The sequence below is a fragment of the Aulonocara stuartgranti genome (genome assembly GCF_965226115.1).
Source record: "Aulonocara stuartgranti genome assembly, chromosome: 7".
In the NCBI taxonomy this organism is placed as follows: Eukaryota; Metazoa; Chordata; class Actinopteri; order Cichliformes; family Cichlidae; genus Aulonocara; species Aulonocara stuartgranti.
This window is the reverse complement of record NC_138945.1, coordinates 65,387,487-65,404,791: the sequence shown is the minus strand read 5'-3', so window position 1 is coordinate 65,404,791 and position 17,305 is coordinate 65,387,487. Positions and strand designations below refer to the sequence as shown.

Here is a 17,305-nt window from a genome sequence, read left to right as displayed (position 1 = left end):
AGACAGAGAAATAAGTGAGGACAGACAAGTAGAAGACATCAGTTCATTCACATCTTGATTAGGCCTAGGAAAATCAGCTGGATAAATCGCTTATGCAACATACTATGATTGAGGCAATTTCACAGAGAAAAACAGAATGAGAAACAGTGCATTCACTTTGTGCAAACAGGTATACATTGACGGTATATGCAGTGACACACGCATACTCTGAAGGTCAATGGTATGAGCTCAAATGGGTGGTAATAGGATACTGGTCCTGCAGAAAGAATCGGTACTGTATCAGCAAATCTACTGCCTGTTTGAGGACTACTAAGCCCCAATATGTAGCTCTCTTGTAGTCAATTCAATGTTCAAAGACAACTGTACACACTTCATTAAAAAATGACTAAAAAGTACAATAGAGTCAGTACATACAAAGAAAAATAACAGCAGAAGGGAAATATATCGTCAAGGACAATAAACACCTTGGTTAAAGAGTTCTTCAGGCCATTAACTGCATTAAGATCAGATTATTCCACAACATCAAACTATCATTAATTCTGTTGTTGACTTACTTCTGTGCTTTTAATTATTGTCTTGCCATTTTGTTTAACCTCTCCTGAGTAAAATTGATTTGGTTGGAATTCCTAGTTACTCCAATAATTGGAAGGCACTGTTGAACAAGAGAGCCACAAAACATTACGCTCCCTCTACCATGCTTCAAAGCTGAGACGATGTTTTGTTGCAAACCTATAGTCCAGTGTGTTATTTCCCCAGAAAGTTACATTTCTACCTAATCTCTCCATATAAGATTAGAACATAGACATCTTGATTGTTGGGTTTTTCTCTCCATTATTGTAGGTCTCTACCTTATAATATAAACCGCCTTCAGATGACTGTTGTTGTAATTTGGTGCTATATAAATAAAATTGAATTGAACTGAATTAAGACCCATGCAGGTGATTGCAGAGTTTAAGTCTAAGAAATGCTAGAAAAACGGTTACTGATTTACAAGTACTGCCAGTGAAGCAGATTGATTGAAAGTGGACATTTTGAGGTTGATGTAATCACGTTTGGTTGTTTTCTCCGATTTTAAGGGTCCCACTGCATTTTGATACCAAACTACTATCAGCATGCAAAGTTATGTTCTTACACAACAACTGGTGCAAATCAGTGTGGAACCTGTTTACAGTATTTAAAGTGTTTAACCCAGCAGAGTGTGCATGTGACGTACTGAATCAAAATGAATTTTCAGCATCAGTCAATACAGACCCAAGTTACAGAAATGGATATCAAAGGGAAAAAAGTATAATCCAATATGACCCTTTGGCCTCAAATATTACATAACAAATCTTGCAGTTCAGATAAAGGCTTGTTGAGTTGTATCCAGTGCTTTTACATTCAATGTAACTTTGAATGAGTAATTGGTTCTGTCACATCAAAACGTAAGCTAAAAATTCTGTATATGAAAAAGTGTAAATAAAAACAAGCATCAGTGTTGCTAACATGTAGCGTCCTATGTATTTCCTCTTTCACAGGAGTGGAAAATTTCCAACTTTGCAGCTTAGTTTCTTGATCAAAGGTCAGAATACTGTTAGTATGTTAATTCAGAAATTCAAACTCAGTTTCACCCTAATGACTCAGTCACCGCAAAAGTGTGTCCACTATGACTAATCCCTAGTAAATGTTCAGGACACTGACAACTTTGGGGGATACAATAAGATAATTATTTCTGAAAGGATACAAGTGGTCTTATGTTTGTTCATTTGTTTGTTTTGACTGCAACTAAGCAATGTCTAGCATAAGTAAAAACACAGCCAACCTATTTTCTTCCATTCAGTTCAATTCAACGTTATTTATATGCACCAAATCACAACAACAGTGGCCTTAAGGTGCTTTATATAATAAGGTAGATCCTACAATAACACAGTTTTTGTTACTAAGCAAGCTGTAAAATTGATAATATGTGAATGTGGTTTCCTTAGACAGGCAGGCAAAGCTCCTTTCCTTTTCTATTATTATGTGACGCTTCCAGTCCACAAGCTGTGCCTTTACATTTACCCTGCAAAAGGTATATGAACTTGGATATTTTTCATCTAACTTCCAAGACAAAAGAGAATAAACACAAGTCACATTTTTTTTCCGTCTTTATTTACATCTCCAAAAGTTGATTCTGTTCATTTGGACGTAGCGTTTTATGGGAGAAATGTTTCGTCACTCATCCAAGTGACTTCTTCAGTCTCAGCTGACTGCAGGTTTCCATCCATCCATCCATCCATCTTCTTCCGCTTTATCCGGGGCCAGGTCGCAGGGGCAGCAGCCTAAGCAGAGAAGCCCAGACCTCCCTCTCCCCAGCCACCTCCTCTAGCTTATCCGGGGAAACACCAAGGCATTCCCAGGCCAGCCGAGAGATATAATCTCTCCAGCGTGTCCTGGGTCTGCCCCGGGGCCTCCTCCCAGTGGGACATGCCCGGAAAACCTCACCCAGGTGGCATCTTTGTCAGATGCCCGAACCACCTCAGCTGGCTCCTTTCGATGTGGAGGAGCAGTGGCTCTACTCAGGTGACACCTGACGGTTTGCCAGAATCTCTTCGAGGCAGTCCGAAAGTCTTTTTCCATGGCCTCTCCGAACTCCTCCCACACCCGAGTTTTTGCTTCAGCCACTGCCTGAGCCGCATTCCGCTTGGCCTGTCGGTACCTGTCAGCTGCTTCCAAAATCCCACAGGCTAACCAGGCCCGATAGGACTTCTTCAGCCTGGTGGCTCCCTTCACCTCTGGTGTCCACCATTTGGTTTGGGGATTACCACCACAACAGGCACCAACCACCTTGCAGCCGCAGCTCAATGCAGCAGCTTCAGCAATGGAAATGCTGAACATGGTCCATTCGAACTCAATGTCCCCAGTCTCCCTTGGAATGCTGTTGAAGCTCTGCTCAACTCTGATCTCACAGACTGGGGCCTCTGCTAGGCGTTCCCAGCACACCCTCACTACGCGTTTAGGTGCACCGGGTCTCTAGGTTTCCCCAATCTTATTCAATTCAATTCAATTCAATTCAATTCAATTTCTTTATTGTCCCTCAAGGGGAAATTAGTTTAGCAGCAGGAGGATAAAAATAAACAGAACAATACTATAAAATAATAATAACAATAATAATGATAGAAAGTTCAAGGACAATTATTTGCCATTAAGGAGACAAGACGCAGTAGGGATAAAAGAGACCTGGAGTCTTTTAGTCCTCCTCAGAGGTACTCTAAAACGGCGACCGGAAGGCAACAACTCAAACTCACTGTGAAGTGGATGGTTCACACAATTAATAATAGAATGAGCCTTTCTAAGCACATTTCTATTGTAAATGGCCAAAAGTCCATCTTGCCAGCGCCCTGAAATTTTGCTAGCAGTTTTTACCAGAAGTCCCAACCGATTCTTATTCTTCACCGTCAGGTTACCAAACCAGGCAGCGATACAAAAAGACATCACAGATTCGATAAAACTTCTATAAAACAAGGACAACATCTCAGATGAGACATTAAAAGATCTCATTTTTCTTAAAAAGAACAGTCTTTGTTGAACTTTTTTAGTAGTGGCATCAGCATGAGATTCAAAACACAGTTTATGGTCAAGTACCACACCTAGATATTTATAACTCTCAACGATCCCAATATCGGCAGTTTTATGATAGTGGGTGATGAGCTATAAGAGGACTTCCTAAAATCAATAATCATGTCTTTAGTTTTTGACACATTAAGTGAAAGGAAGGACCCATCACACCAATTCACAAAATCATCTACAACCTGTCCATGGCCTGACTCGTCCCCACTAGAAGACTGACGATTACTGTGTCGTCAGCAAACTTCAGGATGTGTCTGTTTGTGAAATTGCTGCGACACTCATTCGTGTACAGAATGAACAGAAGGGGAGAGAGGCAGCAACCCTGGGGTGATCCAGTGGAGGAGGAAAGCACATCAGAAAATACATGATTCACCCTCACACATTGTGACCTATTGATCAGAAAGTCTGTCACCCAGCCGACCAGACTAGTGTCAAGCTTGAAATGATTGTAAAGCCTGTCAGCAAGTAAGAGGGGTTGAATTGTATTAAATGCAAATAATAATCTTGCATGGGTGTGGGGGGCCTCAAGATGCTTATACAAGAGATGCAGGAGTGTGACAACAGCATCCTCCACACCTCTCCCTGCTCTATAGGCGAACTGGAAGGGGTCAAGATGGTGTTCAACCTGCATTAAAATCTCCTTCTTAATTATCTTCTCAAATGTCTTCATCACTAAAGAAGTCAGAGCCAGTAATGCTAGTTTTACCTTTCGTGTGTAGCCCTGCCATTGTTTTCATACCAAGCCAAGCTCTTTTGAGGTTGTTACTGCTGAGTTCTGCCTCAATCTTATTTCTGTACCTCATCTTGGCGATCTTTATTGCAGCCCTCACCTCCTTCCTCAATATTCTCATAGTGGGAACGTCTCCCTTGTTAAAAGCAATTTTCCTTTTAAGAATCAGATCCTTAATATCTTTAGAGAGCCACGGTTTGTTATTAGGGAAAGTCTTAAATTCTCTGACTGGAACCACAGAGTCTGCAAAAAGAGATGTAGCTACACATCACATCAGTGAGTTCATCCAAATCAGAAGTGCTCTCTTGAAACAAGGACCAGTCAGTGCAATCAAAACACCCCTGAAGGGCTACACAACTGTCTTTTGTCCAGACATTAGTCCGCTTCACTTCTGTAAGCAGGGAGGAGGTGAATAACATTGTGATCCGAAGAACCTAGCGCAGGTCCAGCCACAGACTTATATGCCGCCTTAATTGGTCCATAACACAAATCCAGCGTTTTGTTATTCCTTGTAGGACAAGTGACATATTGAAAGAAATTGTTCAGTGATTTCTTAAGATTACAATTGTTAAAATCACCAAGAATAAAATTAGGAGCATCCGGTGAGAGAGTCTGCAGATTGCGTACCACTTTAAAAATGGCATCGGCAGCAACTTTAACGTCAGCCTTAGGATGAATGTAAACAACAGTGACAAAAATTTGAGGGAACTCCCTCGGTAAGTAAAAAGGCCTGACAGATACTGAAAGGAGCTCGATGTCAGGAAGACACAACCGCTCCCGCACAGTAAAATTATTACACCAGCCCTGGTTGATATATAAACAAACCCCTCCTCCGTGAGATTTGCGTGTTACTCCACAGTTCCGATCCAATCTGACAGGGGTCCCAAAGCCGCTGATTCGCAGTGAAGTGTCACTGTCCATATCGGTCAGCCACGTCTCGGTAAGCACCATCAGACAAGCCTCCCTGTATTCCCGTAGATGAAGCACATTTCCTTGTAATTCATCCGTTTTGTTCCTAAGGGATTGGACATTGGCCAGAATCATAGAAGGCAGAGGAACACGATTCTTCCTCCGAAGTTTTCTTACACGCTGACGCACGCCGCCTTTCTTTCCGCGTTTTCTCAAGCGGCGGGGCTTTCCAAAATTAGTCTTTGACCGGGAAAATAAATCCTCACCAAGAATCACATCTGTCCGAGCATTAGAAGAGTCGTAGATAGACAAACAGGACCACCGTAATCCAAGTAGTTCTTCGCGTGTATAAGTGATTGTCAGTGAGAGTGAATGACTCCAGGTGAATATCGCCAACAACAATAAAACTAAGTTGTAGAAGATCTCCATCTCGGCAAAAAGTTAAAACCACGGTTAAGAACAGAGTTAAAACAAAGTTAAAAAGAAAAAGAGAAAGAAAACGCCAATAAACACCTGCTGCAGGTCGCCACAAGAGCAGCGCCTTCGCCCTGTTGTTATATATAAGACAAGAATATAAACAGTACATTTGCATAATGACTGAAACCAGCCCACAAAACACTACGTCCAGATGAACAGAATCAACTTTTGGAGATTTACTTACCTGGATGATTGAGCATGCATCAAGAAGTCTTTATTTACAGTTCTGACATTCAGTGGGAAACAACACAAAGTTTCATGAGTGGGGGAGGTAGTAGAAAAACTGGGTGTTTCTCTCTAAGTGTGAGCGTTTAAATCAAAGGAATCATCTAAACATTTGTTAAACAGGTGTCACTAGGTCCTCTGAGCAAATAAACTTCTTTAATATTATCAGCTAAACATTAACCAGACCCATCTAGAGGAAGCTAACTGTCACTGCAAATGGATTTCTCGCAATGAAATGATCTGCAACATTTGCTGCCTCTCATTGTTGTCTTACTGTGATCAAACAACAACAGGTTAGATGATACGGGCCTAAATGTATTAGCACAGCGAAGCTTGTTACTGGTGCTGCTCACAACACGGGATGGCGCATTGTGTTAGCCGAAAGCACGCTCTGCTGATTGCAGCATTTATCTGATGGGAGACGATGGAAGTGTTGTATGTGTGTATTTGTGTGTGTGAGATGCATGCATGAATCTGTTTATGTAAATATCTTGGAATTTGGTTCACAGTTCACCAACTGTGAATCCGGTATGTCCTGACATGCAGCTGTCTTTAACACACAAATCACTTTTTCTACCAGTGACAAGACAATTTCTTCGAGTTTTGCTCGGCTCACATCAAAGAGGGAAAACAAGTTCAAAGCTTGTTTACCAGTATTTTCTTCATATTTTCCAGCCACACTGGATGTTACTTAAATAGGATCATTTCCCTCTATACAACAAAAGGAATTCAGAGCTGCAAAAAAATGTAATAGATACTGATGCTTCACCTTAGCTAATCCACTTGCTGGTACTTGTTTGCGCAGACTTTTCTTCCTGCTATAATAAGCAGGAGACATTGCTTGTATAGGTCTCATCTGTCACCCACAGCTTCTCTTATGGATTTTCCTGTTTTGATCCTTGCCATCTGTGCCGCTTCCTCTCTCATTGCTTTTCTTCCAAAGTCGACATCTTGAACAATTCATTCTTAGCCACAGATTTACTGGATGCAGAGTAATTATCAAACTATTCTTGCACAGCAGTGGCATATTTTTAGTGTCTACACTGCAAAAGGTAAACTTTCCATCTGTGCTTTGGGAAAACCTACTAAAAAACACTCAGACAATTTGGTCCAGAGGGAAACAAATTTACCCCAAAGACAGAAATAAAACGGCTAAAGCTCCCTTGATATTGTCATCCTGGCATGAAAAAATAGCAAAGCTCTTCCACGGGCAGTAAACATGAAACTAAAAACATTATGCTGAGTGAGTTTATAGCAATAAGTGCACACTTTCTGGGTTAACACTGCCAGGGCTGTAATGGAGTAAATCTCTTTTTGGTAGGAAAGGTCAAGCATAAAAATGAGCTAAATTAGTCAATGCTGCCGCAGCTCCAGTAGTGTTTTCTTAAATTTCATCACTCAGTGGTTCAGGGGGTTTTACCCATGAAGTGATTTTTCATAAATATTGATTATTTTGGAGGCGATTGTATTGTTTTGTCCTGCTCTTGTTCTTCAGAAAAAATAACAATAACAAGACGCAGTTTCATCAATTCATCATTGAAAAGTCATAGGGGACAACATTAACAGTATTACGATTATTTTTTGTGTCTCCTTTTCAGTGTGCAGTGACTGCAGTTTCATGGCAGCTCACTAGCCGAATGCACCAACACACGTATGTACGCACACACACACACACACATGCTCGCACGGGCAATGGAAAGTTTATACAATCCAGTGAAGTGCATAAGAAAAAAGGATGGCTGCTAAAGAACAAAAAAAATGATGCACAGCCCATTGCAGGCACCGCCAGCTGGGTACAGAATTAACTACATTTTATCACTTGTCTCCTCTTAATCAACTGAAGCTAACTTGGCTGAAGCTCCCCCTCATTGTGCCAGACACCATGTCACATCAGCATTCCTCATTCCCTCCTAAAAACTTACAATTAAAACCAGATCTACCCCTGGCCATGTGTGGCTCTTTGAGCGTGTGTTTCAATACTCGCCAGTGTCTGTTGCTGCCTTACATGACCAAGTCTATGCTGCTGTGTCAGGGTTTCCCTAGTACAGATATATTATATCTTTCTTCCAGACATAATTGGGACTGGTCTCCACCAGTACAGAGTGGTACGGCTGCTAACCGCAGTCATTCCTGTCTCCCTGCCTTCGCCACACACACATGTGCACCAGGCACCAGCCTTGCACAACTACACCAGCAAGTGAATAAGAAACAAAAAACCTGGAATGTAGCTGGACCAGTGCTCTTGCACTTCAGCGATGAGATCCAACGTAATTAAAACATCTGAACGTACAGCAGTAAAGCATTCTTGTTACAACAGCACACATACTGTAGACTCAGCGACTGGATAGCTGCTTGTCTCGCATGATGACCAAAATTTTGTAAATGTAAATGTTAAATGTTAAGTGAAGGGTCTGCTGTTAAGACTTTAAAAGGAAACCCCCACCTCTGTTATGCACTTCACACTGTAATGGCAGAATGCTCTCCAATGGGTGTGCTTCAGTGCTGTAATTTACTTTTTTTGTACAACCCTTTTTTCTGTATTTGTCTTTTCAGTTGGTGATTTCACACATTTTTCCAGTATGCCCTACTGAGAAAGTTGTATTATTTTTGGTGTGGTTAAAAACAGTGTGCATTGGTTAGTACAAAGGTTTTTGTTTTTTTTGTTTTTTAATCATGGAAGAAAAAGTAAGGATGCATGCAGAACAATACCACAGAGCAGCACGCCTGTTGTTTAAAAGATCTCAAATTACCTCTCGAGAGTGTTGTATTTCCCAAGCACTTGGCAACACTTCCACAAAGATGCAAGGTGTTGCTGCATTGAATTTCTGTTGATAAATCCAATGTTACATCATTTTGCATCTCTGGTTACTCTATATACTAACCATTAGAAGATGTTCTGTCTTTTTCCATCTGTTAAGATCATTAAGTAATCATTAGCTGAATGTATAAAAGGTCTGTTTGTTATTAATCAATTACATAATCATGCTTATAAAGTAGATTCAGCTGTAAGACAACACCCCTAATGTTATCACTGATTGCCGTTTTTGGAGTCGGGCTACTGGAAATCTATAAAATAAGCACAGTACTCTTGCATTGTATTCTGCTTTGCACCAAAATCTGTTTCATTCTCGGCTGTAATTGCTCGACTACTCTATTTCCACAACATTGACAGTTGCCACCCATTAAACCAAAGAAATGATCTTAAAGACATTTATATACACACAGTAAAGAGTAGCCCCTTTCAAACATAAAAAGCTGAATATAGCAGCTGTAAATGGTTGCTATTTAGCCATGAGGTTATGAATACTTGGTCCAATTTGTATGCCATTAATAATTATTTGAGTAAGGGTAAGAGAAATGCCACCAATATACAAATAAAGCAGATCAAGTATATCAAAGTGCACTAACAACAACTATTTAAATGTCTTTAGGGTGAAACTTTCCTTTGAAAAACCAAATGAGATTTGCCCAGACTTGAAAGTCATTTCACACATAAAGTGTGGTTACAAACTGGTCCCCAGGGTGGAAGATATCCCTGCGTGGTGGATATCACGTTCCACTAGACATTTTCTGACATGCACACGTCATTAAGGTAATCAAAGAATCACTGTGTCCTAGCTCTAGCGGGAGCCATAAGAAATATCCCACCATATAGAATAGTTTCCTGTTCTGACAAGATACCACAGCTGAAGGAGGGAAACCCAACACCCACCTGCAAATGCAAATAACACACAGTCACACATGGTGAGAGGAGGCCCTGAGATCTCGATGAATATGTGTATATATATATATATATATATATATATATATGTTTGGGTTCGCTATCAGAGGCCTGGGCCTGAGAGCTTGAGGGTCCCGCTCAGTATCTTAGCTGTTCCTGGAAGTCCCGAGGTCAAAATGGGAGATGCCCTCAAGGGTGGTGAAGAATGACCGAGCTAAGATCCTGTGGGACTTCCAGATACAGACGGACAAACCGGTGGTGGCTAACCAACCGGACATAGTGGTGATAGACAAACAGAAGAAGACGGCCGTAGTGATCGATGTAGTGGTTCAGAATAACAGCAACATCAGAAAGAAAGAACACGAGAAGCTTGAGAAATACCAAGGGCTCAGAGAAGAGCTCGAGAAGATGTGGAAGGTGAAGGTAACAGTGGTCCCAGTGGTAATCGAAGCACTAGGTGCAGTGACTCCCACGCTAGGCGAGTGGCTCCAACCGATCCCAGGAACAACATCGGAGACCTCTGTCCAGAAGAGCGCAGTCCTAGGAACAGTTAAGATACTGCGCAGGACCCTCAAGCTCCCAGGCCCCTGGTAGAGGACCTGAGCTTGAAGGATAAACCGCCCGCAGGGGCGTGCTGGGAATTTTTCCCCCCCAAATATATATATATGTATTTTAGATAAAGTTTAAAACTGACTATATAGATTTCAAGCAGGCCTTTAATATATCTGGCTGCAAGAAAGCAAACTGTGTAGCTTTTATAAGCTGCTGGGAAACTGAAGCCCCCTTCTAAAAATGACTTTGCAAATCATTAAGGTATTTGAACCTAAATCTTAAAACAAGAAAAACACCTTATTGAATTTGTGACAACAAAGAAACAGAAATAAGCTTTGGCTCAAGATATTCATAAAGTCCTAAATTACTCCCACTTGGCTGAGTAAGACAGAGAGAATGGATAGAGTGATATAGAAGTTCAGTTTGGCAGGCAGCGACTCTGGTAAGGTCAAACCACCTTCAGACTGGATGGCTGTTTGGTTTTAGTAGGAAGAAAACAAATGATGTTGTGTTTCAGCTTTCTCTGTCTCTGTAGGGTGCTTTAAGGTTTAGAAATCTTGCCATTAGAACAGAAAATGTGGTAAGGGATGAGCTTTTGAACTCTGTTATATTATCACCTCTTAGGCAACTGTTTGCTAGCAAGTTCCTATCATGTAGATACAGAAATATGTCTTCATTTTGGAGTCAAATTTCCTGCCACCTCCTCATTGTAGGTCTACTCTTACTTTCCTTTTAAGACTGCTTTTGCCTCTAAAGATTCATTAAGCTATAGATTGTTTTTTCCTCTGTGTAGCTGTTAAATGATTCACTGTGTTCATTAGCTTGCCACTAACATGTATCTGCTGAGGTGCTAGGCTAAAAGTATTTGAAAACTGACAAAAAATGCACTAATACAGATAGGTGAACCAATAAGCTCTGTAAAGCTGTAAACCTTTTCAAACATTCATATCTAAAATATTGATTTTTAGTGTTTTGATGTTTATTTTTATGCTAGTGTTTCAATAATTACTACCTAACCCTTTAAGAAAATGCTATATTACACGGTATTGCATGATTTCATTCGCTACGTTATTTTCCTAGCCTTGAGCTTTATGTCAATATTCCATATGCTCAAGATATTTGCATCTTATCCAATTCACTAATCCGATACACCAGTCAGCACTCATCACACCTCTTCCACAGCTGGAGCCTCACCGCATGCCAAGTGGCCTGAGTGTGCCTTCTGAGTGAATCCTGATATTTAGTACTGTGCATTGTGTCTTCATACTCTAAGCTCTGACGTTCTATTGTGCTACTTTTAATTGTATGTGGCGATTCTGGCATTGTTGCATGTGTAGATTCAGTGTGTGTTGCAATCACTACAAATAAATGCACATGCTATGCAAAAAAGCTTTTATAAATGAGTAGATAAACGCAGCAAAAATGCAGATGCTTCCACACAGGTGCACTACATGGTACAATTAAACAATTATCATCCAATCATGCAATGTAGCATGTATAAAACTGCTGAGCATGCTCAAGTGATTCTGATTCTGTGTCAAGATAGCATAAGAAAAAAAACTAAGGGACTTAAAGAGGGGGCACAGATGGCAGGAGTCACAAAGAATATCCAACTGAGTAGAGTTTCATTAAGAAATTCAGTCTGCATTACAACTATCAGAAAGACATCAGTAATCAGTGTTGAACATAGAACATATGTGATAAACATGATGCTTGTGTGAGTGTGATGTGTAGCAGAATGAAAGCAGAAGATCTGTTCCTCAGGTGACTGAGAATATGTTTGCAGGACGTGATCAGACTGTCAGCAAGAACAGCCCTGACAATTACATAGAGAGGGATATTAGATGGGTTGCAGTGTATAAACCCCTCATTACAAAGATGAATGCACATTTGACAGTTCAGTGGTGCAAAAAAAAGCTTAGGCACTGGTCTACAGAGATGTGGCTACATCCAGATGAATTATTTTCATTGTGTTCTTGACAAGTGAGTGAGAGCGTTTGTGGTAGGCCTGAACGCTTGACCCCTACACCGAAAATTATCTTTAAGGTGAGCGCTCTTTTCCAGGATGATAGCGCCCCATCCATAGATCACATAGGGTCATCAAATGGTTTGATGAGTATGAAAATGTGGATTGTTTGCTATGGCCTTTGCAGTCACCTCATAACCATACAATTGAACATTTATGGAAGATTCTAAACAAGTTAGATAATCAAAATACCAAATTAGGGAATGCTGGAAGAATGATGTTTCAGTCCTAAAGCAGAGTTCCAAGAAAACTGGAGAACCAGGTACAGCTGTTCTTGTGGCACATGGTGGCCTTACACCATACTAAGGTACTTTGTTTTTCTAGTAATTTGTCACCTGTCTCTAAACGAGTCTCACTAAATAACTACAATCCTGTACCACTGTGAACAAATAAGCAAGAAAATTGCAAACCAACTGACATGCACTTAAAACAAAAGGCACAGTAAAAATGAAGTACTATTCTCTTCTGTGGGTGATTTATCAATACAGTCACAGTCTTTCTAACTTTGTCTCTCTGTCTCTCATTCTCCCTCTCTTTCTATAACTCAGTTTTATTTGCATCACTCTGCATAATGCACAACAGCACATACGTCCCCAGGGCCTTTTTTATTACGTAAACCTGTTGCAAGAGGAGTCACAGCAGCGCTTTTACAACATCCATCAAAACAGGGGCAAGAATGTCTTAGAGTGGTTACGGATGTATTGGTTAAAAGGCAGTGAAGTCAGAATACTATTAGACTTGTCCATTGAATTCAGATATTTTCAAAGACACCAGACAAAAAGTATTATTAACACTTGAAAAGTCTGGGTACTCTGTAATAGAATCAGCTGCTATACCCAGAAAATAAAAATCCTCGCTCTGGGTGAAAAGAACAGAAACTCATCTCTGCATAGCATCACTGCAGGCAGAGCCCCCTTTACTGAAAGAGTGAATAACTCAACCCAGGGATGCTGTGCTCACCCATTTTGAACAAAACAGCCACATACAGTATGAGAAGTATATGAGAGAACAGCAGCTCCAGTCTAACTTTGCACAGAGGACAAACGAGGCAATCTGGACAAAAGGGGATCACAGTTTCACACGAAGACCAACTGGTCAGTGTTCAATTGCTTGCATCGCCAGTACTCTTGAAAAGCACTATTGTAGCTGGAGGAATCCCTTCCTCCTGTCACTTAAAGTTTCACAGTTCTTTGAGGAGGCAGGAGCTGCAGGAATCGTGCAGAAAGTGAAACTGAGAGAATGCAGCCTACTTATCTATATAAATCTTCAATGTTCTGACATTTGTGCAGTCTGTTATTGATTTTAAAACCTGCTGTGGGGAGAGAGAAGTAACTCTGCAAGTGGCATAATTTAAAATGTGTACATGTATGAATGCAAAGTGGAAAGGGGGTTCTTGTTAAATTGACCTGCTTTATCCTTAACTTACCATTTGCATTCTTCCCGCAGATCAGGTGTTGCCAGGGTTGCAAAGAGCCCCATATCTCTGCATCACTGTTAACGGCCTGCTCCAGGATCTCCACAGTAAACTTGGGGATCCCGTTATCCCGCTCCAGCAGCGCACTGCGCAGCACCCGCGCGTACACATCACGGAAGAGGTTTTCCATGCACGCGGCCAGGTAGATCGCCGCGTGCTCATGGATCCTGACTGCTACCCTGCTGTCGACCATCCACCTGAAGAACTTCCCCACGTTAAAGATGAGTCCGCATCGCGCCGACTTGCCGCGGGTGAACTTGTCGTCCTCTGTGCTCATATTGTACAGTGACAATGCACTGAGGGCCCCGCTGATGCAGTTCATCGACACGGTCCACGCCAGGACCATCTTTATGGCACTTTGGATCTCATATTTGGTACATTTGGCGTAGCGCAAACTCAAGCGCTGCGCCTCCTTGGCGACCCTGACCAGGGCCCGGCTGACCAGAACCGAAAGCCTGTGCAGGACGTCCTGCTGTGGTGTCGGCAGGCTCATCTCCTCGTCCTTGCTCAGAGCGCTCGCCACTTCCCCGAGGCTCCACGGCACATCCTCAAGCTCGGGTAGTTTAGCGCATTGCCCGGTGCACTCCAGGATCTCGGCGTCTTCGACCAGGACCGTGTTAACAGTGTCCAGACTGTTGTGTCGACTGTGCATCGAGTCGGTTAAATGCCAATAATTCCCTCCATGTGCCTCTGAGCAGCACAGCGACGCACTGGAAGACCTGAAGGAGTCGGCGGCTCCACCATAACCCGAGTCTAGCGTCAAATCCTCCAGGGTCCTTGCTACTGACTTGCTACTCCTTGCCATAACTGCGCTTCATACTGTAAAAAGAGGGCTTGGAAAAAGTGGGGGAAAATACCGACGAAGACGCAGTGTGGATACACAAGCGCCTTCCACGAGCTTGTCAACTGAAATGTTTTATTCTTTTCCCTTTTCTTTTGTTTTCTTTTGGAACTGTCCATGCAGGCATAAAGTTAAGAGTAGTATCTCCCTACAGTGCATCAACAGTCATACAGTGCCGTTCAAGCGCAGAGGCTGACAGATGGAGGCGGGACCGGAGAAAACAGAGCGCAGCTGTCAACCAATGGACTCTCGGGAAGAATCAGCAAAGCGTTTTAATTGGATCAATAAAAAAACCCATCGATATAGCTCCTGATAAAGATTGTTAATATGAATACAAACAGTAAAGGACGGGAGTACTCCGCTCATTTCCCCCCTTTCTGTCGTCTACTCCTTATAAAAGTTTGCTTCCTCAAAACTCTTGAACCGCACATCCTGTAAAATGACCAGTCAGACAAAAGACACAAATTGCACTGAATAATATATATTTTAATATAAAAGCAACTGCTTTTATGTAACTGTGTTTAGAGGACAAACCGGCCAGAGGCACAGACTTTTCAGTTATTTTCTGAGGGCCCATGTCTGATCGTAACATGACTCAAGACCATTAATAATAGATTGCATGCATAATGTATCCTTCTCTGTTCCTCTGGAGGAGAACTCGTTGAAAAGATCGGAATTACTTTCAAGGTCATTATCTCGGATCCCTCAGGGTCTAACGTTAGTTTCTGCGTTTAGTTTTTTGCCCTTCCCATGGGCCATCACGGCTTTGCAGGATCTGCATGAATACATTAAATAAAGCAACACCGAGCGATACACTGTAGAAGTATTCTTTACTTTGGAGTAACAGCGATGATCGTGCATTTACAGTAACAATGTAGGCTAATGAAAGAAATGTAAGGCTGACAAAAAATAAGGTTCGGGTTCAGTGTAACAAAAAATGGTTGAGTGTAATTAACCTAAACTGGTGGTATTTACATTTTAGTTGCAGTACTTTCTGCACTGGACAGCAGCTTGGAGCAACAGTGAACCCTGGTGTTAGCTAATAAAACTTCAATTTATTGAGATTGACATTTTAAAACAATCACAAGCTCCAACAACAACTTCATCACACAACTAGGATTGGACGATGACTGCTTTGTACAATTAATGTGGCAATGTAACATAAACCTGTGCGGCATAGTGGTCCATATTAAAATGCACCATGCTGCATTTGGCAGGATAACACCCACAGTTCTCCAGTCACTCCCAATCTATATTATTAAGTACACCTAGTTTGCAAAATCCCTAATTAATGTGGGACCAAAAGCTTTTCCATTTAAAGAGATGAAGGAGCTTGGTTAATAAGCTACCCTGATGCACACAGAACTGACTTTCTGATTATTATTATAGTACTTTAACTTGTTATTATAAAGTAAAACCTCCTTCTGAGGCATTCTGATTTCGTTTTTGTGTCTTTGCCAACACATAACTGCATGTCACAGCATTTTAGCACATATTTTCAAGTCAATATTATGCAAAGTCATTATTAATTAATTCATAAAATCAGTGCTCAGTTAAAATATATATTTTATTAAGGTAAATACAGTATATACAAGCATATGATGTAGATATTTCTGAAAAGCATAATCCTGTATTCTGTGATTATGGGATGTGAGCAAACAAAGTCATATTTCTACAAAACCACACGTTAAAGCTGTCTTATGATCTCTCTCTCTGGTCCTCATGTAAATGGGGTAAATAGAATAATATCCTTATATAGAGAGGTTTTAAAAAATGTTCAACAGCCCAGAAGAAAAGCAAACTGGTTGAGATGATTTAGAAACACATTAAATGTAACCGAAATGAGAAGCGGCTGTATCAGTAACAATGAGGAATCTTGTGCTCTTGGGCCACTGTGATGTGGCCTGATGTAGATTAAGGGTTAGATCAAGATCAAGTATGCATGCTCTTCTTCTTCTTCATCCTGTCACACATTTTGGAAGGCTGCACACACATTAAATGTTTACTGCAGTATATGTCCTCTTTCTCCAAGTTCACTGAGAAAAACAGAGCAAAAGGCTGATTGATTTGTGTCTGCACTATAACCTTCATGATTGGTCTATAGCTGCTCTACAAAGGGAAAAACCTGCATTGCTCAACCTTTGTGTTTAAAAGCAAAGTAGATTAACTGATTAAAACTACTGAAGCTCAGAACATTTAAAATCACATCACAGCTTCGTGTCCAGTTAAATAGATTATCATAGGCTCAGATAGCTCTAATAAAACAAAAAGGAAGATTAAGACAGAAAAACCTCAAAGTTTGTGAAAACTGACTCAAAGGCAAAAACGTTAAAGTGCACTTTGATCCTCTACAAAAACAATTTCTGGTTAATTCTGCCATCTAGTGGCAATTTGTATAAGTGTAATGGGATGTTTTTGACTGCATCCCCACCACCCTTTTCAACATAATTATTAGAGTAACCTAACTTTCTTATAGCCAGAGAAATCTTTAGGCTTCTCTGATTTTACAGTAATTTTTCAAATCTTAGCAGAGAATGAATGATGGAAAATAACTTTTTTTCAGGAATGTTTGATGCATATCCTTGAGAAGCCAGAAGGTCACAGTGGAAAAAGCCATCAGACATTGGAAACAATTACTTTTCAATGCACTCAGTAAAAAATACAGACAGACAAGCAAAAAACAAACAAATACTTTGACTGTATAATTGTGAAAAGCATTGCACGCCTTAACCACACTCCTGTGGTTTTCCTGCACATACTGT

At 41.0% G+C, this 17,305-nt stretch overlaps 1 protein-coding gene across 2 annotated transcripts in view; it reads right to left on the bottom strand.

The window, feature by feature from the left end:
• btbd11b (BTB (POZ) domain containing 11b) overlaps positions 1-14,919 on the bottom strand; it is a 75,891-nt gene extending 60,972 nt beyond the window's left edge. The window contains exon 1 of one of the 2 annotated variants that reach the window (XM_082539939.1): positions 13,655-14,919. In XM_082539939.1, the coding sequence (XP_082396065.1) occupies positions 13,655-14,507 (853 nt within the window). In that variant the 5' untranslated portion in view covers positions 14,508-14,919. The remainder of the gene's footprint in view (positions 1-13,654) is intronic. The other variant, XM_082539938.1, reaches the window with a different exon arrangement.
• Positions 14,920-17,305: the final 2,386 nt, after the last annotated feature.